Below are 22570 nucleotides of genomic sequence, written 5' to 3' on the forward strand. Positions count from 1 at the left end.
TAAATGGCTTTCTCACTTCAGGTCTTATAGTTTCCCACTACTTCTTGCGGATGGTTGTGGTGCTTTGCTGTCCCACGCAGCAGTGGTTTATTATTTCAAATCCTAACCAAAGCTTTCATTTTTTCTCTTACAATAATAGCTGAGTTTTTATCAGCATAAGCATATGATAACCAGAATGCAATGAAACCATTTTCTGTTCCCAGTTCACCTACTCTCAAAATAAAATGATCTTTGTCTTTTATTCTAGCAGTAATTAGGTTAGAAAGAGAGTTAGAAGGGATATCCTTGTATTGTTCCCTCACATAATAGTATCAGCCTAGTTTTTACATCTTTTCGCCAGATACATATCACTTATAGGCTGCTTGGATGAAAATGAGCTTAGGCTACATTTCTGAACGTATTCCACCAAATTCTATTTTCCAGTACCTAAAAATATGTTCTGTAACAACACTACAACCCTTTTCTGTATCTGTAGGTAGAACATAGCCTTCTTAGTATTGGTAGAGCATAATATTGCATATAAATTACTTTCCATTTCTGTAAAACAAGTTCATTTTCAGTGTACTTGTTCGAGAATGCTGCCTCTCATCTCAGGAGATATGCTTGTTTCATAACAAGGGAGCTAATTTAATATAGAGTTTATAACTTATTCCTTCAGTTTAGGTATGTGTATGCTTTTTTTTTCCCCTTTCTTTAAGCTTTATGCATTACTAGGCCATGGAATGCCTGTGTTACATTGCAGCTGTGACATTCTTTATTGTAATATAGAGGTACTGACATCTGTAATATTTAGTATCTCCTAGAATATAGATCTTGAAATATTTTCCTAGTACTGTCCTGAGTGTATGAGTCAGACCTGAGATATGACTAACAGCTGTCTTTAAAGTCCTTCTTTTCCTCCAGAATGATTGACCAATTGTCTTAATCGATACATTTAATTTTTTCCTCATTATTTTTTCTCATGACATCTTATGCATAGTAAGCCTCTGACTCAAGCCCATGTTGATGGCAGATTATCTTCTTCGAATTTTATATTTTCCTTTGGCCTAATTTTTCCTTTTTCTGCCTGTAATTAAGAAAACATCTTCTTTTTATGATATCCAGAAAGGTCTCCCTTCTAGTTCCCATGGCTTTCCCTACATCTGACCACTGCCTCTGTTGCTTCCATCTACATTTGTTGCAACTTCCACAGAGACTAGGAAATGGGGAAGAGAAGTCTGAGCTTAGGTGGCTGCTCCTTGTCATCCTGAGCAATCCCCTGCAGGGTTTCCCTCACCGTTCCTCCACTCAATTCCTCAGCTTTCCAGCACTGTCCGAAATTATCCCAGCAACAGAGAGTTCATTCAAAGAATGTTTCTGATGATCTCGGAAATAAACCATGCTGCAGTGGAGGGTTTTAAAACAAACAAATGGTCATATATCTCTTTGCAAAACTGGGCAACAAATACAGCCAGGCTTTCGGAGTGGTTAGCAACTACTTTGCATAACTATACACACTTAAACAAAGAAAAGTAGGTTGTAGGGTAGGAATCAATATTTCACACTGAAACTAAATGACCTAAGAGGAAGAAGGAACAGTAAACAATGACTTTTGGTATTTGAAATCCTTAATTAGGCCTATATGAACACTTAGAAGATGACTCCTCCAGCTGGAATGTGAGGCACCTCAACCTATTAACTCTGTAAATGAATGTTTAAAGGACATTAAAGGAGTTTCGCTAGTGCTTTGTTTCAACTCTTACCCAAATGAGCAAAGCAGGTTGAAGAATGTGTGAAGTGATTAATTACACTAATTAAAAACACTTTATTTACACTTACTCTATAATTTATCATTACTACTTCTGTCAGTTGATCGAAGGTGAGTGAAGTGTTGTTTATAATTGGTATGTGAGCTAATTAAATGTTCGTTCTAGCATGCTTTGGTCTATTTCCTTTGTCAATTAGAACTGGCATTGCAATAGATGATTGACCACATGGAAATGTATAACACAATAATTGTGCTCCAGTTTACTACTTAATTGGAGAGGAAATGTGCCTCAGTATTCCAACTGAGTTTAAATCTTAAGCAGAGAAAACATCCTGCTCTTTCCACTCACGTGCTAGTTTCACTGGAAACTTCACACGGAAAACTAAGTAACAAGCATGTAATTATCTCACGGAGGCTGACTAGGTATGTATTTCTGTAGTTTGTAGTTCAATTATTTTAGCCAATTCAAAAGTAATTATTACATACATTTAGACTACTGAAATAATCATGCTCTTATCTTGTATTAATATAGTACTGTATGTAACTTATCGTTATATGATAATTATTTGATCATTTAACAACTAACAGATAATGCATTATTGAATACTTATTACATGATAGCTTCTGCTCTGTAATACAAAATATTAGTCCTGTTTAATAATTTATTTTTTTTTTCTGTTGAAGATTGACTGTACAATAGCTATATTGCATGAACTAAAAATATCTCGACTTGTCATGTACAGGGAAGCTACAATTTCTAAGAATTTCCTATGTGATGTATTCCATGAGATACTGCAGTCTACCTACTAGGAAATGAGTAACTTTTCAGATGATTGACTGGCAGACAGTAGGGATAGGCTGTCATTAATACTACCACAAGGAATGATTTCTTTGGTTTCTTTTTGTGAGTTCCTCCTTCACAATAATCCCACATTCTAAATTTTGTCTATTTAGTTTTGTGAACCAGCAATGGCACTACAAGATAAGGTAAAAATATATATATATATTAAGTTATCTTAGTTTATAATAAAGTTAATCCACAGACTCCTACTACCTTACCTGGCTGTCCTGTAGATAAAAATATATCAGTACCAATACTGATTGTACCTAATTCTTATCAGCTTTTACATCACGTATGTGTTTCTAAATCCTCACTCAGGATATACTAATATTGCAAATAGCAAAATTTAATAGGCTGTGTTTCTTCCTTCCACCTCTAATCAGTGTAAAGGTAGTGCACCAGTCTCTCAGCACTTCATGTCTTCTCAGCAATTACAACAGTTAACTGCTAGAAATGCTTAACTTCTGACACAGTTAAGCTCCTTGGACTCCAAATTCCTAGTGGGTTTCTTACATGAAATACTCTTTTGCTTATGACCACTATGGGATATGATCTGGAAATCACTGCTACTGCATATTCAGCAGACAGGGACCTTCTGAAAGAAGGGAAGAGAACACGTCATGACTCACCAGCTCTGATTCCCAACCAGCTCTGATTCTAACAGCTATTAGATTGCTGATGGCTACAGTGCCTGTTTTTTATCATCTCTCACCGAAGCTCCAGTAGGCATTAATGACTATCCACTGAATCAAAATTCAGTACTGTGCTGATTAACTCTGGTCAGTCTTTTTTTTTTTTTTTTTAAATTTAATTTAATTCTTTCATTGCTTAATTTGAGCATCCTTCCTCCTAGCCCAGGACTGTGGATTGTGGCAGGCAGCTGAGCATCCAGCTTCTCTCTGTGTTTGTTTCCAAGGGTGTGAGGAAATCTGCATTCAATTGTCTTTGAATTTGGCAATGTCAGGGAGAGTTAAATCCCTCTTTTTGCAGGAGGACCAGCAGAAAGAAGCATCCCTTTAAAATGTGGAGCATGCTGATGTAGTCAGTCTGCTGATGACATGAGGTAGCCCAAACTGGAGTGAATTACTGAGATTTGATTTATGTTCAAATGAGTCTACCCATACTGCTGATGTGAGGACAGGCTGCCTCTGTTAGTGACCTTCTGCCACCCTGCCACACCGTTCTGTGACCCACCAGGGAGCTGGTTTTCGGTGCTGCTACATTGCCCGCATGTTCTAGCCAAGTGGCTGCTGCCTCTTCCCAGTGCTTCTCTCTGCCCCAGGAAGGGCATCTCCGCTGCAGAAGTTACTGATTTGACATAGCTATCAAGTCAACTGCTTTTCAGCTGAACTTCTCGCAGTCCCATGCAAAAGCTTACTTTTACAAATGGTATTCCTGATAGACTGAATCTCAACAGGAAAAAAAAAAAATGTAAAAAATGACTAGGCATACAGCATTTCAAATAATATAGCTACTCTTTCCCAGCACTGGATTTTTTAATTGACTTTATACTGTACTTTCATTTGGTACATTTTCTCTGTAAGCACGCTTTACTTTCTTACACTTAAAATATCTTAAAAACCGGTTTGACTCCTACTGAAATTGCCAGGTGTACTTCAATGGATTTGAATATAGTAGCCTTAGCCCCTGAGGATTTCTGAGTATACAAAAATGGACATTTTGGACCTTCCTTCATTGTGTAAGTGGGATTGTTCTGATGAAATGTAGGTAAAAAGTCAGTTGCACAAGTTAAACAAATTTCTGTGCTGAGCAACATGATACTGTTTAAAAGCAAACTGCACTTTTTTTCGAACAACAGAAAGCTTTTTTTATCTTGTTTTGAGTAGGCTGAAAAGTGTTGTTTGAAGAAAAGGAAATATAAGGTATGACCTAAACAGAAAAACATAGTAAAATAATTATACGGATAGAATTTTGTTGTTATGTTACCTTTTTTGTTTCCCTTACTGGTCTATAATATTTTGTTATTTCTTGGATAAGAAGTAGAACGAGAAGTTTATGTGTATTTGTTCTATGTTTTATGTGCATTTGTAACTATTTTTTTCATTGTCTTCAAATTCACTGGTAGAGCCAGAACAGTACCTGCAGGTACCGAGAAGTATCTTGTTATTCTGCTGTTCTGAAACAATTCTGTCTGTATGCAAACACACACTGTATAAGAATTACTTATTTTAAAAAGAAATCAAAATGGAAGTTTTGGTTCTTGCTCTTTTTTTTTGTTATGTGGTTGGCTTGGATTTTTTGATTCTGAATGTTGGAAGATGGAAGAGGAGGTGGTCTGAAGAAAGCAGAATGGGCAGGCAGAAGATTTGAATTCCAAAGAAAATATTGCACTTAAAAATAAAAGGACAAATGTTTTCATAATTTCTTTTTTTTTTTCTTTTTTTTTTTTTCCATTTTTGACACAGACTTAGATGATTATAATCAGGACTCTTTGTGTGACTTTGATTTCCTGTAACCAACTGTTACTATGATTTCACTGAATTAATAATAATCTTATCATTTAAGACCGCTCACTTCCTTGCTTTGGTTTTTAAATAGCTATGCTTCACCAGATTGCAGCATTGCACATTGTATTATCATCCAGAAAGAAGTACAATGGCTTGAGGTGAAATCCTGCCATGCAGCACCTTATCCTCTACAGGTAAAGGGCTCAGTAACAGCCCCAGCTGTGCCTGGTGAGGCTAATTCTGCAGCCCCACACTTCTGCAAGCTCTGTGACCAACCCTTGCCAGAAGCAGCGAGGTGCTGCACCGCTTCTCTTTCGTCAGTGGTTTGTGATGGAGTCTATTAATCAGCAGCTTATATTTATGGCTGTATACACCATACTTAATGCCATAAATCAGCTTGTTCACAGTAATGCCAGACTGCTTATTTTCTGGAGCGTGTCCAGAGAAGGGCTATGAAGCTGGTGAAGGGCCTGGAACACAAGTCTTGTGAGGAGCGGCTGAGGGAGCCGGGGGTGTTTGGTCTGGAGAAGAGGAGGCTCAGGGGAGACCTTTACAACTGCCTGAAAGGAAGGTGTGGGGAGCTAGGGGTTGGCCTCCTCTCACAGGTAACTGTGGTAGGACCAGAGGGAATGGCCTCAAGTTGTGCCTGGGAAGGTTTAGGTTGGAAATTAGGAGAAAGAGTAATCAGGCATTGGAACGGGTTTCCCAGGGAAGTGGTGACATCACTGTCCCTGGGGGTGTTCAAGGAAAGGTTGGACATGGTGCTTAGGGGCATGGGTTAGTGGGTGATAGTGGTGGTAGGGCGATGGTTGGACCAGATGATTTTGGAGTCTTTTCCAACCTTAATGATTCTGTGATTCTCAAGTACAGTGTGGCAGAAGGGCAAGTGTAGTCCTTGATGCTAATGTCCTCAATGGTGGTACTCAAAGTAGGCTAGAGTCTTGCAGGGGATCTGCTCCCCTTCCCTGTTGACCTTGAAGTAAATGTGCCAGGTACTAGCAGGTACTCCAAAGCTCTTAAACTATTAGGCTTTTAAAGTAGAAAAAATAATAACCTATAACACAACTGACTTTAAGAGCAGTGGGTAACACAAGCTAATGAAAAGGGCTTCCAAAGAAACTTTGGAAGTTTCCCTCACTCTCTGAATGGGTGACTTTTCATCTAACCCTGCCATGCCTTCTAGCACCTGGGTTTCCAGACTGTGAAGGAAATTCCATTTGCCTTCTCTGATTCCTGGAGAAGTCCTGTGCTCTCCTTCACCCCTGAGGTTTCCTTGTGGGTTGGCTCCCTGCAGTAGGAATGTCCTTCATCCTCTTCTGTTCCCTTCTTGCCTGGCCTTCTCCATGCTCCAGAAGCTTTCCCTGGCTTTAGTGCACTTTTGTTTCCCAAGCAAGGTGCACACCCAAGAGTTCCTCACTGAGCCCTGCTCCATCTTTAGAAGTTGGTCCACAGTGGTGCCTCCTGCGGCGTGATGGCTCTGATTCAGTACAAATGTGAGAGGAAATTCAGGAAACCATTTTAGTGATAATACAGGAGGAAACTGACATCCACTGAATCAGTACAAGTTTGGTGCTATCCACCACGAATAACCCACCACTAATATTCTCCCACAAGAAGAACAGGTGTTTGATTTAATGGTGAAAAAACGTATGGGAAAACAGGTAGTTACGTCCTCCCAAGCAGCAACCACACAAAATGTAGTGCAAATATTTGAAGCAGTATTATAAATACTCAGTGTCTGTTAACCTGAACCTTATGAAGCTGGAGCTGTTTTCAAGCATGTTTTAAATTGAAGATTGATATTTAATTATGTAGCATTAAGGTAACAAATGAGATTGAATTATTTCAATAGCTAACTGCTGATTTAGAGTACCTGACTGAAAATAAAGAATTTCCAGTTGCTTTAATGCTTCCAAAAACAAATGGAAAATAATTGCATACACAATTTCTTGTACTAACACAATGGAGTTGAAATTGTTGCCGGGTAGAAAGAGTAGTTTTCTGTAAAGAGCCATCAGTAAGCCTTACCATTTATTTCTGTGTACAGCAGTACACAAACAAACCACTTCTTCTCTTCTGTGTGAGCTGCAGGCTCTTCAAAGGGTTTGTTTGTGCCTTCAGATTGAAATCTCAAGAATCCTGATGGGAGATGTGATCCATCTTTTCCCTATCAACAAGATGGGACTGCTTGTAGTCACTAAATCCTAAAAAAAGGAACTCATGTTTTTTTCAAGATCACTCTGATTTCAAATGTACCATGCAGTCTCTATGCTTGTTTTAGACTTAGTTATTTGCAGGTGAGCAGACTCAATCTTTTTCTACTTTTGGTTGAGAAATGAGGGTATGTTTGAAATTTAAATATGTCTGTTTCTCTCAAATGACTTTGTAATTACTTTACTCAAATACATGTAGGTTATAGTAGCTCATTACTGCTTGTTAAGGTACAAAATAAAAACTTTTACCTAATATTTAGTGAGTTCACAGCCATGTGCTTCAAACTTTCTAACTTTTTTTTTTTTCCTTTCGTTTTCCCCATTTTGGATATATTTCTTGAAGTGCATTGAAACTTTTAGGCTAAATGGTGCAGGGAGCCCTTGTATATGATCCTAGCTGGCTACGTGCATTCCCTAGTGAGCAATAGTAATATGAAAAGAACGCTTAAAAGCCAGATGCAATGAAAATTTAAACATATTGAGTTCATAGCATGTGATAGTTTAATCATTATTTAAGCTTTAGAAATGTCATAGCATAATTACTTTAAGAATGAGTTGAAACACTTTCATGTGCAAAAATTTCTTTCTTGCTTCAACTTTTTTCCCCTCCTGGGAAAGTTATGCTTTTGTGAATTTTGTGGACTTAATTATGGCAGTTGATCGTAGGCAAATTTTCAGTGAAAATTCAAAATCTGAAAGGTTAAAAGGTTAATATAACATCTAAAATATATATTTTAAAACTATGCCTATATTTTCTTTATGATTGTTAAAGAAAACTATGAAAATATTTTTTTTTTATTAAACAACAAGATTTGCAACAAAAACAGTTAAATGGAAAATGCTTAGTAAGGGTTATCTGGGAATAGAAAGCTACCAGATACTGGCTTTTTAAGCATCCATGCAGGATTAATTCGACTTTCCTGTGCGTGTGATATTAATAACCTCTCAACATACATGAAGCCCTGCCTCCTTCTGTGCTTGTAAGGAAAATACAAGGCCCAGAACTTATTTTCTAAATTTGTCCTAGATCTGGAATATTCTGATGAATGAGATTGATTTGGCAATTGATAAACTGTCGATATGTAAAATAGCGTCAAAATCACTGTCTGCACTCAGATGTGAGTGCTTCCACTATTACACAGCCTACTGCATTTTATTTTTTTTTATATAATATGAGCCATTCAGGTTGGATTTGGGAAAATGTCAGTTATAATGAGTCTGCCATTTCTGAGAAACAAGCTGGGGAAAAAATATTTTCCATGTTAATTTTGGGGAGAAGGGGGGTTGTTTGCACATTTTTAAATGGAAATCTTTTTAATCATCCTCTTAGCAAAGACTTACAGGACACAAAATTTGGCATTTGTATTAGAGATGTATTGGGAGTTATTTCTGGTAAAATTCATTGAAATTTGACTGTCGTAAGTCTCTTTAAAATTTTTCCATGTGTGCTCCCGGAGCTAAACCAACATTATAATTTCACATCCCTTAAGGTTTGTGTCACCTGCTGTGCTCTCTTGAGCTTGTTTGTGCTAGCCAGCACGTGAAGGTATCGTCCCCGCGGAGCCACTGAAAATGCTGTGCATCGTAGCTGTTGGGGTGAAGCTAGACTGCCTTGTAACACGTGCAATGCCCCAGGCATAACCCTCGTCTTTTCTCTCCTCTTCTCTTTCGCTTGCTGGGCCCAGACACCACGGAAGAGTCAGCTAGTTCCTTGAAAACTAGGAGAGACTGCGATCAGAGATGGCATAGGGGAGGATTAGGTGGGTATTCTTTAGCGCAGCTCTTTGTGCATGGGGACAGGAGGAGGTCACCGGCAGCAGCGGTCCCGGGAAGTCCCGTCTCAGCCACGCAGACAGCGCGGTGCAGCCAGAGCCTTCCCCTGCCCCGTGCACGCTCTCACAGCCAAAATCAGGAAACCTGCTGGGTGGATGTGATCAGCTCCACTGCTAGCAAACGAACCTAATGAATATGGGAGCATGTTCGAGTTTTGTGGAGCAGCTAAATGCCTGTTGAAGGTGTCACTGTTCATACTCCCAACGCTGCACGAACCTCTCGGTTTGGCAGCCCGTCTGTGCTCTCTGCCTGTGCTGTGCTCTCCTACTGTGTGCTACTGTGATGGGAAAGACAAGATAGGCTGACAAAATAGTCATCAAAAATTCACCAAGATCAGGGTGAGCTCTACATGATGAGAGGAGCTATTAATATTTTAAAGGCTGCCATCCATCCCTACAGGCACCAAAGTATTGCATCACCGTGTGTACACTGCAGAGGAGCAGCAGTCAATAGATCTGATGTGCTGGGGCCTGGGGAAGGACAAATTAGCATTTCCCATACTGACCAACTGGGTGTAATTAAGTTAAATAAACAGGCTTATCTGGGTAAAAAAAAAAAAAAAAAAAAAAAAAAAAGGAAACTCATAAAGTATTCTGAGCTGAATACTTCTTTATCAAATCGTTTGGTTGGCTTTATTTAGGCTTGGAATTTCTTTCCCAGACAGTTTGTGACTCTTGAAGAAAGAGACATGCTCTGTAACTTGAATGACATAACACTGCTGATTGAGGGGTAAAGAGACGTTTTAATTTAGGTGACTTTTATCACTGCAAAGCCAAAACGTGGCACGCGTTTGACGCCTCCGAGGGCCGCCCCCTGCACAGCGCCTGAGTGCTCTTTCCCTGAGACTTGCTGACGGCTCCATCCCTCTCCCCACAGGGCCCAGCCTCCTGTCCCAGAGTGCTCTCCAGCTCAACGCCAAGCCCGAGGGCTCCTTCCAGTACTCGGCCAGCTACCACAGCAACCAGACCCTCGCCCTGGGCGAGACGGCAGCCGCCCCGCTCCCGGCCCGCAGCGCCCAGGCCAGAGGTGCCATCCAGAGCTACAGCCAGGTAGGTTTCCTACAGCTGCCCTGTGCTCTCCCACCCGAAATCGTGCCGGGGAACAGCAAGGAAGGAGAGCTGCTCAGTGCTCACCAGCTCTCCGGTGCCTGCCTTTTTGCCTTGCTCGAGGCATCGTGCAGCGGGGTTGAGTTACCGCCTTGATTTCTGAATAATAAATCTGAAGCGGTTTGGCTTGCATGGTAGTAAAATAATCCTGATGAGAAAGATTTACACACCGGTTTTACTTTCTTGCTTGCATATTTGGTGGTTGAATGTTTATCCATGTAAGTTTGAAAATTGTGCTGCTGGGGAGTCCCAGCGAAGGACTAGGACCTTGCTGTGTTGGTATCAGGTTATTTCAGAAAGCACTTAGGTGCCAGAGAATAAAAACAAAGTGACACTAGATGCAAAATCTGCTTGGGATGCCAAGCAGAGCCGTGTGCTGTTGCCCAAACTGATGTGTAAGAATCACTTTTTGCTTTTTCTTTGCCATTCTTTAAGTCAAAAACTTACCAGAGAGCCACATGTACACATTTGTTTCAGATACTCATGAAAACTTTCTCAGTCTCTCTTCCTGTCTGAACGATTGCCTCCATTTCTGACACATAACCCTCTCACATTTTGTGCTTTCCAGCACGACATCGAAGCCTCTCACTGGGAAGTTAAGCTTCAGTTTAGACCAAAATTTCTCAAAGTATTTATGCTTCTGCATGTAAACCAAATCTGACTGGGTTTCACTGGTCAGTTCAGGTTATTTTCTCTTTTTAGAACTTAACTGCCACGGTAAAGCAGACCATCTCAGTGTGACACTGGGACATGTTACAATTCAGGATTCTCTAGAAGTGAGCTGCATTTGAATTTCAAAGCCTTAAGTTGCTAAGAGATTTCAAGTATTATATAGTCATCGCACAGCTTGCGGGATACCAAGAGACATACTATATTCCATTCACCCAATTTGCTCAGAAAAAAAAAAAAAAAACAACAAAAAACTATTCTCCAAGCCTGAGAAACGAAATAAAACACGGTTAAATTTCATTTCAGATTGGATATGTATTTTTTTTTCTTCTGTCAAGGGTTTAAAATGAGCCCGTGCAGTGGCAAGGTCTCTGGGTTTTCCGGTGTTTACCAGAGGCCTTCCCTGATGCTCTTGGGGACTGGAGCCAGCGGGAGAGCAGGACTCCAGCAAGAAAGAAGGCAGAGGCTGTAATACCTGGTTGTAACCTGGGCAGATGTCATTAGGAGCTGTGCTTTGTGGAAAGTATTGTAGCCAAGGGTTAGCCTGAAAGGCTGGGGTGCATTCTTCAAGGAGTCTAGAGAAAGGAGTGAGACAACGGGTAAGGAACAGGTTATAAGAGCAACAGAGCAGTTGAAACAAACCAAAACAGAAGAGATGAGAGAAGAAGAAAGAACCTAAAAATAATAATAAAAAACAGTGGAAGGAGGGGAAAGTGTAAACATGCAGTTGCCTAAGGTTTTGAAATATTCATATTCTTAATAAAAATTTTCTCATAATGATGGAAAAGGATGAATTTATGAAGAGGGAGAAGAACAATGATCTAGATTTTTTTTTCATTTAAATCACACTGAACAGCCATTGCTTAGTTCTAAAAAATTATCACGAATCACCTCATTCACACAGAACTGGTTACCTCCAGTAGGGTTACTAGTAAGTTAGTAAGGTAACCTTGCACATCTTTTATTTATTTATTTCCTTATTCTGTGTTCCTCCAGCTTATATGGTAGATGTTCCTGCAAAGAAATAACTCATGGAACATAATAAATATTAGTTCACACCATTATATTTCAAAGGATGTTTGGCAACTTCAGTTAAGTTAAAATATATGTTCAAAATATTAACAAACTGCCACATAAACTATGAATTAACACCATTTAAAAACAAAACAAAACAAAACAAAACAAAACAAAAAAAAAACACACCACATAATAAAGGATGTTTCAAAGGGTTATACAAGAAAGGGAAGAGTCAGTTAAAAAGTTCTGAATATGACCTGATCCCATTGCTGATCCCACAATTAAGGGGAAAAAAGTCGATCCTTGGAATTGTTTTGCTATCCTTATTATAATTAAAATAAGCCTCATGAGTCTTAACTGCTCAGATTGTGATAGTTTCCTTTTCTGCTTGTGCGCAAGGAGTACAGCTATCTCTGAACATGACTGATAGCCCGAATGTGTGGGAAAATATGTAAATAGTCCCAAGGCCAGCTGTGACAGCAAGAACAATTTCTGAAAATGCAATTGTATAAAAACCAGGAATTAATTAGTCTTGGGATTTCCTGTATAGCGCTGCAAAGTGCAATCTAACATTTTTGTCAATTTGGAGGACTATGTTATAGATCATAGAGTTTTTCCAGTGCTTTGAGTATACTTTAGAACAAAACTTTAATCTTCTAAGTGCCATGGGAATTGAATTTCTTAGCAATGACTGCTCCTGTGGCAGGAAATTACTCTGTTTCCCAGCTGAGAACAGCTTCTCAAACGTGGTGTCCAGATCCTGATACGTGCTATATTGATCAATTACCGTTATTTGCGAAGAGTCGGTAGTGGCATGTGTTAGGAAAAGCAGCAGGTTTTGCAGATGAGTTACTCAAAGGTGAAGGCTCTGTTTGGACAACATGCAGCTTGTGAACAACTGATGGGGTTTACCGTCACAGTGAGAACAGTCAGCTTACACTGTAGATATATATAACGTATATCCTATAAAACATAGCATGTAATACAACCGGTGGGCACTGGTGTGCTCTGCCATGTGTTTGCAAGGGGAAGGGACAGGAAGTAAAACTAGTTAACATTTCTGGATGAAGATTTTTTTATCATGTATCATGATCATGTAACTTTCTCAGAGGCTAACCAGCAACCAACATAAATCACTACTGTGTTTTATCCAATGCTCCTAAAGCTTCTGGACTGAACGTGCTGGCACAGGACTTGAAAACCCCTAAAAACAAACAAAAAAAAAATTGAAAAATTATTTAACAGTTAATTTTCCAACTTGTTTTCTTCCTCCTATAGCCAAGTCGTTAAGTTCGTACTCATCAGACCACTGCGTCTCACTAGCCCTGTTTAGAGTATTTGCACATGGGCACCAGAAAGTGTTCAGTCGTCAAGAGAAAACTGTAAGTTGGCCCTTCTCAGTTAGAGTGTTTCCCCCTGCCACGAGTCAGGTGATGAGCTGCCTGTTGCTCTACCCAAACAAGATCTAAAATAAGGACTCCACTTCTGGTAGGATGTGGCAGATGATGAGCTGTTTAAAATGGGATTCTGAATATGAACGTGAGAAGTAGAGGAGGCAGATGAAATCTTGGGACAGATTACTCTTACTACTGCTACTCGCAGAGAGCAAGTCACCAGCAGAGTTTACGTTAGTGAAAAACGGGGCTGCAGGAGGCTGGTTTGATCCTACAGGAGGTAATGACTGCAGCTTGCGGCGCTGCTTTGCAACCAGAGCTTGACCATCTCTGAAGATCCTGAAATGACCTCACACAATTCTGTCTGTGTATGTGGAAGACGACGATGGCATTAGCTACATTCATCTACCTGTGACCTTTGAGATTAGGACCAGGTAGGCTGACAAGTTTTCCTAATAGTGTTGGGGTTTGTTTTGAAAACACAGTAGAGATGGCCTTGCACCAGTCATGACCTTTGTGTTGAAATTGGGAGAAATAAATAAAACACGCTACAGCTGAAGGATTCCCAGGTGTGGTCTGGCATCTGTTACCATATGAGTGCATTTGAACAATGGTAGCATCTTCCTTGTAAGGTCAGGAACTTACAAATGACAGCGAAGAAGCCTGGCAAGGGAAAGACCCTTCCATAGGTGCTGCCCAAGGACGGAAGTCTGCATCATGAAGACAAGGGAGGGATTGTTAAGCATTTTCCATGCCCTATTCCACCCTTTGTAGAAGAGAATCAATAGAGGGTTTGGACCAAAGGAGGGTGATACCTTGAGATAAGCCATATGGGAGTTTCTTTGAGTTGAAAAATAAAATAAAATAAAATAAAATAAAATAAAATAAAATAAAATAAAATAAAATAAAATAAAATAAAATAAAATAAAATAAAATAAAATAAAAATCCCTCAATAGACTGGGAAGTCTTGCAATGATTGAAAGATCACAGAACATCATTAGGATTCTGAGAGTTGGATCCTTAAAAGACAACACGGGTCTCTCAAAACCCTTGTAAGGATGATCAAGTTTGCTGCCTAAAGCTGACAGCCACCACAGATGTTCAAGCCAGAGCAGCAGTGTTTGAGCAGCCCGGAGAGATGCCTTCCACGCAACTTGAATGTCCAGTTGGAAAGTCCTTCCTAGAATCAAGAGAAAGGTCTCCTCGTAGACAACAACGTGCTGTATACGATTGTCTTCACAGTCACCAGATGTGACCGTCTTTTGGGAACCTGCCCAGGAAGCTGGGAGAAGTCTCAAGGAGATGTGCTGGTGTGCTGGGGATTGAGATGTTAAGGGCCAAGCAATCCCTGAGAGCTCCAGAGAGCTAAATGGACTGAAAACTTGCTCAAAGGTAACCCAGCATTTCAGTTTCTTCTGTTCTGTCAGGGCAGTACACAGGACATTGAGCACAACCTGCAGCTTCCTAAGGGTAACCGGTACCGTGCTGCAAATTTTCCAGCGTGTTCCTGGAAAATGTAATTTCATTTAATTCCCAAGAACTGGCTCTAAAGTCATTTTGCATCCTTATTGCTGAGACGCTGCCAGCTGCATTGACAGACGTTCTGTTCCTTCACACCTATGAAGCACAGAGGTACAGGCTCTACCAGTTTTCGCTTTTGCATTTTGGCATGCCTAGGAAAAAATTAATTTGAAGGGATTTTAGGTGATACACCAAACACATCTGCTGCACCTGCTAATACATCCATAACGGTCATTTTATTCTCTGAGACCTGGGCTGTTCAGGTTTTGCTGTTTTTACACATTGCTCTTCCCTTTGGGAGCAACCTCCAAGAATCAGCCCGCTGATGTTTCAGTAATTAGCAGCCCAAAGTTTTGCTTAAGCTGTCTAGCCATATAGGATTTTCTAGCTCCTTATCCATGAATAATTTTCAGCAGAATAAATAATGCAGCACGGTTATTTGCCCCTCTCAGTACGACTTTATGAAACAGCAGTCTTGTCTAGCAAGGTCTTCCATTTGATCTTTTTCAGCTAAAGTTCTGATTTAAATTTTCAATTTAAATTGACTTCAATAAAAGCAGAGGCGCTGAAATTTGGTGCATTAAAAGTGTGAATAATGGCAGGCAGGCAGACATCGGTTAGGCTGTTCTCTCTACTCCACCATAACCTAACTGGACACCCTCAGTAATTTTATGTATAGAGCTCTGCAGATCTTGTTTTGCCAGGATCAGTAGGAAATGATATTTTAATAAGATTAAATAAGGAAAGAAAATATTTTTCATAGCTATATTAATGTTCTTGTGCTTTTTCACGCACTTCTGCTATTAAAAAGGATACGACAGAACCCACATATTGAATCCAAAGAAGCAAAACAGGATCCTTTTCTTTGGGATACTGGAAAAACTGAAATTTCTGAGTCTTAGAATAGATATTTACAGGGCTGGAGAAAGAAAATCCTTGATTTTTTTTTCATGTCTGTGAAGTAGATTGATGAAGGAGGATATAACAACTGGAAAGCAAATTTGCTCTCAATTTATTAGTTTAAACACAGTTTCATTATCAGGTTGACAACAATAATGGATAGATGGAAAAATGATGGAACAAATACCATTGTATTTCATTCCTCCATACAAAGTGTAATGTCACATCACACGATGAACAATGACGTATGGTTGTCCTAAGCAACAGACAAGGATAAACCCAGGGAGAATCTGAAATGCATTTTGCCTCTGAAAACACGAGTGGAAAATAAGAGCACACACTTGTTCCTCTGAAAAAAGTAAGAACCTCACAACAAATTTAAGACAGGTCTGAGATTAGTCACAACTCAGAAAATACTGCATGCTAACGTTGCGTTGCAATCTGTTCATCCAAAAGTTCTCTCCTTCACACGGAGCAAATGCTTGGCTTTTTACAAAGTGCTAAGCACTGTGTTTTAATTAAGCATTTAATTCTTGTATCCTCTACTATATCTCCTTTCTTATAGCAGACCATCATGATGTGAGGGATTTTTTTTTTTTGCCTTTTTTTTTTTTTTTTGAATTAGCGCTTGCAGAATGCTTACAGCTTTATAGACTGAATATGGGATATTATTGGTTTGCTTTAAATTAATTACTGTAAGTCCTTGACATATCAAGCAGCGTAAAAGTAGATTAGAAAAAGAAATTATGTATACATGATGACAGGGCTTGCCTAGAATCCTTAAAACCAGTGACAAACTTAAGTTACCAGGGTGTTCACTACACCTTGGTAATGGTCCAAAATACTGTATTTTGTAGCAATTTTGAGTATTGCAAAGTACACTATTATGCCAGTCCATTTTAACAGTTCAAAAGGTAAAATTTGTTAATGAGAAGCAATGGATAACGTAGCTAGTTCAAACAACCTTTTGTCACGTGCAAACCTTGCTTTGTACGTGTTGTTTTAAATCTTGGCAGCCTGCTTTTGTGTTGTAGAAGGTGTTGCCACACGGTTGAAAATGAAAACTGTGCTCTTGTCAAGTGCGTTATTGGAAAACCAGCTGCAGATTAGACCTTCTCTTCTCTTTAGAGATGGTGAGAAGCTCGGAACGAAAGTAGCTTTTAAAAGTTCTCCCATATTCCCAGCGTTTGCTTTCTTCATTTTTGTAAAGCCTTTCAAATGAGCAGCTTGGAGCTGTCGGCCACGTACCAAGGCTTCAGGATGCACACACTGCGCTGTGGGACTCCTACCCCCTAGTTGCATGTCCAACCCAATGGTGGTCAGGCTCCTGGCACCTGTGGGCCCCCTGCCCGCTCAGGACTGAGGGCAAGGCTCACCTTAAATCTGTGTGTAGGGATATAGAGGGCTTGGCAGTGAGGGAAGCCTCCTGAAGCCCCTCTTTGGGAGGTTTGGGTCTGTCAGCGCTCACCGGGGTGCCGGTGGCCTCCCTGCTGCTACCTGAGCGGCTCCTCCACAGCCTTGCTTCTTGTCCATGCCTAGGGAAATACTGGGTCTTCCCCCAGGAACACCAAGCGTTCAAGATGAGGGGCGGGGCTGCAAAAGTTAAATGCAGGAGGCGAGGGACTGAACATTTTTCAGTGGGAGGAGACTGGCAGAAGTACGCCTTTCTGGCATCTATGGACCTCCTACATGCTGCGCTCCCATCACCTGCCTTGTCCTCAGCTCCTGCCCCAAATCGCCTGCTGGGTGTCCCAGCGAGAATAAGCCAAGTTTCATGCCGGGAACTCGGTGCTTTTATTTACGTGTTTTGGCTGTTGTTTTTTTGTTTTTCCTGTAGGGCGATTTTAATAAAAAAAAAGCCGCGTTTCTATTTAAACCTGAAGCAGCGCTGCTGTGGGCACCCACCGCAACTCTGAACCGAGTCGCGGAGCCCACGATTTGCATTTTAAAGGCTTTTCTGCCTCACCAAACACAGAGAGAGCTGCCTGTGTCTGAGCAAAGCACTGCTCAGGCCGATTTCAGCAGCACTGGGGGGGCTCGGAGGGAGCTGGGGTGCGGAGGAGCCAGCACCGTGCGCACCGCGAGGAGACAGATGTGAAGCCAGGCGGAATGAAGCGAGACGCGATGAAATTGAAACGGAACGATTAAAAAAAAATAATAATAACAAATAATCGAAGAAGAGTGAAATAAATAAGAAGTAAAGTAAAGAAGTATTATTTATTTAAAAAAATAAATAAATAATGAAAGGATGAAGTGAGGTGAGGCGAAGCTGTGAGCAGGTGAGGCTGTGACAGGAGCCCTGTGCCCGCCCTGTGCCCGGCGGCGGACCCCGGGCACCGTCGGGGCGCCTCCCGCTCGCCCCGCACCGGGCGCCCCCCGTGGCCCCCCCCCCGGTCCCTCTCCTCCGGGCGCCCCGCTCTGACTCCTGTCTCTGCCTTTTCCTTCCCGCAGCAGTGCCCGGGGGGCCGCGGCGCCCAGCCGGGCGGCCCGGAGCCGCCGCCGCCGCTGCCGCTGCCGCCGCCGGCCGCCGCCGCCGCCCCTGCGGCTCGGGAGCCCTTCGCGCCCAGCCTCGGCAGCGCCTTCCACCTGCCCGAGCCCCAGCACGCCGCCGCCGCCGCCGCCCGGCTCCACGCCAGCAGCGCCACGCTGCCGCCGGCGCAGCGGGTGAGCTCCCCGCGGGCCCCGCGGGCCGGCGGCTCCCCCGGCTGGCCGCCGCGGGCCGGCCCCGCTGCCGCCTCCGCTGCCGCCGCCGCTGCCGCTGCTGCTGCCGCTGCCGCTGCCGCCGCCGCCGAGGGCGCCGCCTCCGGCTCGGCGCAGCGCCTCTCCTCCTCCTCCTCCTCCTCCTCCTCCTCCCCGCGGCAGGCCCCCCGCCGCCCGGCCGAGCCCTCCGGCGCCACCGGCTCGCCCCTCGACGCCGCCACCGCCGCCGCCGCTGCCGCCGCCGCCTCCTCCTCCGCGGCCGCACCGCCGGCGGCCGCCGTCCGAGCGAGCTCCCCGCCCGCCGCCCGCTCTAACGTTTCCTCCTCCTCTCCTATCCACCAGTTAAGCTCCGCCATCGGCACTTACGCCACTCTGTCGCCCACCAAGCGGCTGGTTCACGCCGCCGACCCGTACGCCAAGCACTCCCAGGAGCTCTTCGCCACCGCCACCCTGCAGAGACCCGGCTCCCTCGCAGGTAAGCGGGGGACTGGGGGCGAGCGGGGGGCACGGCCCCTTTCCCCTTTTTCCCCCTCTTTCCCTCTTTTTTCCCCCTTTTCCCCTTTCCTTCCCCTCCCCGGCAGCGCTCCGGGCTCCCCTGGCTGCCACCACCCTCACCCCCCCCCCGGGCACGGGTGGCATTTTGGGGACCCCCAAAATGAAGCTGCCCTCCCCCCGGGTTTGCTGCCACCACGCCGCGGAGTTTGAGCAGCTCCTGCAAGTGAGGGACCCTCTGCTCAACTGAGCATCCTCCGGCGGTGGTGGTGCTGTGTTTTCTTTTTATTATTATTCTTTCTTTCTTTCTTTTTTTTTTTTTTTTTTGGGTTCGCAAAATTTCCAGTTTCATTGCTATAGTAACAGCTGCTATGCTCGCATGTTCCCTTCCCCGACATAAATAGACCGGGAGATAAATAGGATGCGCTGAGGGGGTCGGCTGCGTTTCGCAGGCAGGTACACACACAACTTTCTTGCCGGAGTTAAAGCCTCTGCTCGTCCCCTTTCGCCCATCCTTTCCCTTGCTCCAGCACTCACAGAGCTCCCCTCTCAGATGCCTAAAAATACAGGTTCGAGTGACTGATAACCAAGCACACTCTTAATTTATGTCATCCGAAGAGCTACTGATTTTTATTTATTTTTTTTTCCTATTTAAAAGGTGTGGAGCATGGGTTGGAAAACTTTCTGTTTTTAAAATCTAACACTGCTCTCAAAGTTCAGGACGTGTAAAAGGACAGCAGCACTGGGCGATGCCGCGACACAGTTTGGTCGCTCCTCTTGTCAAATATTCATTAAGCCCTTCTCAAATGACCACGTGTTGTATTTAGCAGCTATATTAGTATAACTTCTTCGCCCCGCAGTCACAGAGAAGAGACGCTGTTGACCACAGCTGTTAAGTACTGCCTTTGTAGAATAAAGCGAAAATGCAGGATTCCCGAAGACTTTATATTTTGGGGAGTTTTGCAACAGCATGCTGTAACACAGTTGTCTGAGTCTCAGTAGGCGTGGGGGGAGCTCTCAGTGTCAATGTCATGAAATGTAAACTTTGTACACCTGTGGGTATCTACCACCAGCATTCCCCTGATTCTCCTTATCTTTGTTCTAGGGAAGATGTCTTTGCTCATGGAGGTTTCTGGCAGGCACAGTCCCTGTTTCCTTCTTTTTTTTTTTTTTAGCAGTGGAATTGTGTTGTACTGTTGTTTGTTTTTTTTCTTTTGGAGGCATCTTTTGTAGCATTGCACTGTTAACCCTGCAATGTTATTTGGAGGAAAATGTGTTCATTAGGGCTTAGGGCCCATTGTAACCACCCCAAAGTGCTTCAGTGGCAGAGCAGCTGTTTGTTCAACACTGGACCCAAGTCACAACATGGGCTTGGACCATTTTAGGCTGTTTGGCCAATAGTTGTCCTACCTGGGGTTTGCTACTTCAGTTAAGAAACTGGCATTGATTCTCTTAGGCTGCTTTCGAATAAAAGCTTTTGATAGACTTCTGCGTCTTGCATGACGTCGGTACTTCCCTCCCTGCCTCTTTTTAGGATCTATCGTGAGGAGTTGCTCATGACTGATGCGTAAGGGCTGGGTGAAAGAAAAGCTGATGGATGCATGCTTTTAGGAAAAGGCTGGTGTATTTTGCGGGGATCTTAATATGAGGGGGGAATAATGATTGACTATCTGAACTTGATACTAAGTTTGCAAAACGACGCTTTTCTGAGTGTTGTGCCATTTTGAACAGACATAGTGAGCTTCCGAGTTACTGTGTCCTGTAGGGATTTGTGTTTAGCATATGCAAAATCTCAGTGTCTTATTTTATAACAAATGGAAAATCCTACAACTGAAGAGTTGGGTGATAGACATGCAGAAATAGTGTTGCCACTTAAAAATAAATAAATAAATATGTGGAAGCAGCACTGTGTTAGTAAATACTGTTGTTTTTTGATGTTTTTTTTTTTTTTTTTCTTCCCACAGTGGTGACAGGCCTTTCAAGTAGTCCTTGCAAGGATCTCTATCACATGACCCATTCTTTTGCAAAAGTTCCCCTATTGTGTACCCGCTGCCATTATTTTCCATTAACATTCTGTAGCATGTTCATTGTGGCCTGCCAACCATTCAAGCAGTTATACATCTGCTAACAGTGTTAAGTGCTTGACTAATCTTCTGGACTTTTACTGGATTCACTGAAGTCAATGGACTACTTAGAGTCTTAAAATTAATGTATGCTTTAGAGTGAGCCTGGATCAGATGTTACAGATACTACTAAGGCAATCTGCGTTCCTGTATCGTCTTTTTTTTTTTTTTTCTTTTTTATCTATAAGCAATTTTGCTTGGAACAGGTTTTGTATGTGAGCTGTGGGTATTGCATATTGTTGCAGGAGTTTTCCAATCATTGCATTAAACGTCAAACCCCTTGAGAGTGAGAGCAAGCAACTGTATGTTGAAAGGCTAATGTTCAATAAGTGGGATTTTTCCTGCTTGTTCGCTACATCCCAAGATAGTTTTTCTTTGAGGGAGGAGGAGGAGGAGGAGGAGTGGAGAATGGTTGCCACATTGCACTGATTAATGGTTTGCCTACTGTGATTAATGCAAGCTTGCATTGGTATGTATGTGTCATTGCAGGGATGATGTTACTCAAAGAAATATATATATTTTTGAATCCACAGGAAGAAAAAATAAATATTTGTAGTCATTACTGGGAATACAAATAATGCATTTGTTTTATTATTATTTTTTTTGCATGATGTTAGAAATTCCTACAGGAGCTGTCTGGTTCATGAATGCCTCTGTGTCTCAAGATGCTAACAAACAGGATGGTGTCAGTGCCAGGGCTGGGTGTCTAACAGAAAGACCTTCAGATATAACTAACATTTCTTAACGTTGTAGCTGAAAATGTTCAATACTAACACATATTGCCCAAAACTGAAACTGTGTAAGATCTAATTGAAGAGATGGCATCATGTATAATGATCGCCTATAAACTAGGTTATAAAACAACTTGAAATTATCAAAATGGCAACTTATAGACTGCATCTTGAATTTGAAGTGAGGCATGCAAAAGCATGCAGTGACTCAGTTTTAACCAAGTAACCTTAGAAACGTCCTCGGAAAGGGGTTTCAGTCGAGTTACACTCAAGCTGTTGCCACTGCCAAATGTGCACGTGTATGCATAACATGTGTGCGTGTGTACGTAGGGGTTCGTGGGACTGCACAGTCTCTGTGCTTATTCTTGGTCTAGCTGCTTCACTGCTCTGAACTGCAATTGCAGTTTTTGGCAGTAGCTTTCTGATCTGTGCTGCTGCGAAGCTTGCTCTGCTGACAGTTCACTCAGTGATACGGATCACACAGGGCAGACAGTGACAGAAACACAGGGAAACTTTCAATAGGCACAGCACTGCACAGGTGCTGGCTCCTCTGAAGCATCTCCTGCTCGAAAGAATCAGATGCACGATCCAAAGAGGATCCCTCTGAGGACCAGAGGGAGAGGAGGCAACGAAAGGGTGTTGCTGAGGTAGTTTGTGCCTCAGGTTATGTGGTGGAGGTTGCAGAGCTGCCCCTGCCTTTTCATCCATCTAAAGGAAGATGAAGGGCACATAAGACAGTGGAAAGTGATGTTAAGCATTGCTTTATTGCAAGTTGCCCTTAAAAACTAGAAGGAAAAAAAAAGTCTAAAGGCTA

At 42.4% G+C, this 22570-nt stretch overlaps 1 protein-coding gene across 7 annotated transcripts in view; it reads left to right on the forward strand.

The window, feature by feature from the left end:
- Positions 1-22570, forward strand: part of CTNND2 (catenin delta 2) — a 641797-nt gene that overhangs the window by 349799 nt on the left and 269428 nt on the right. For 3 of the 7 annotated variants that reach the window (XM_032182072.1, XM_032182074.1, XM_032182077.1), the window contains 3 exons: positions 8955-9029; positions 9979-10151; positions 18753-18885. The exons of 2 other annotated variants lie outside the window; for them this stretch is intronic. In XM_032182072.1, the coding sequence (XP_032037963.1) occupies positions 8955-9029; positions 9979-10151; positions 18753-18885 (381 nt within the window). The remainder of the gene's footprint in view (positions 1-8954; positions 9030-9978; positions 10152-18752; positions 18886-22570) is intronic. 2 more of the 7 variants (XM_032182073.1, XM_032182078.1) reach the window with 1 other exon arrangement.

This window comes from Aythya fuligula, chromosome 2 (genome assembly GCF_009819795.1).
Source record: "Aythya fuligula isolate bAytFul2 chromosome 2, bAytFul2.pri, whole genome shotgun sequence".
In the NCBI taxonomy this organism is placed as follows: domain Eukaryota; kingdom Metazoa; phylum Chordata; class Aves; order Anseriformes; family Anatidae; genus Aythya; species Aythya fuligula.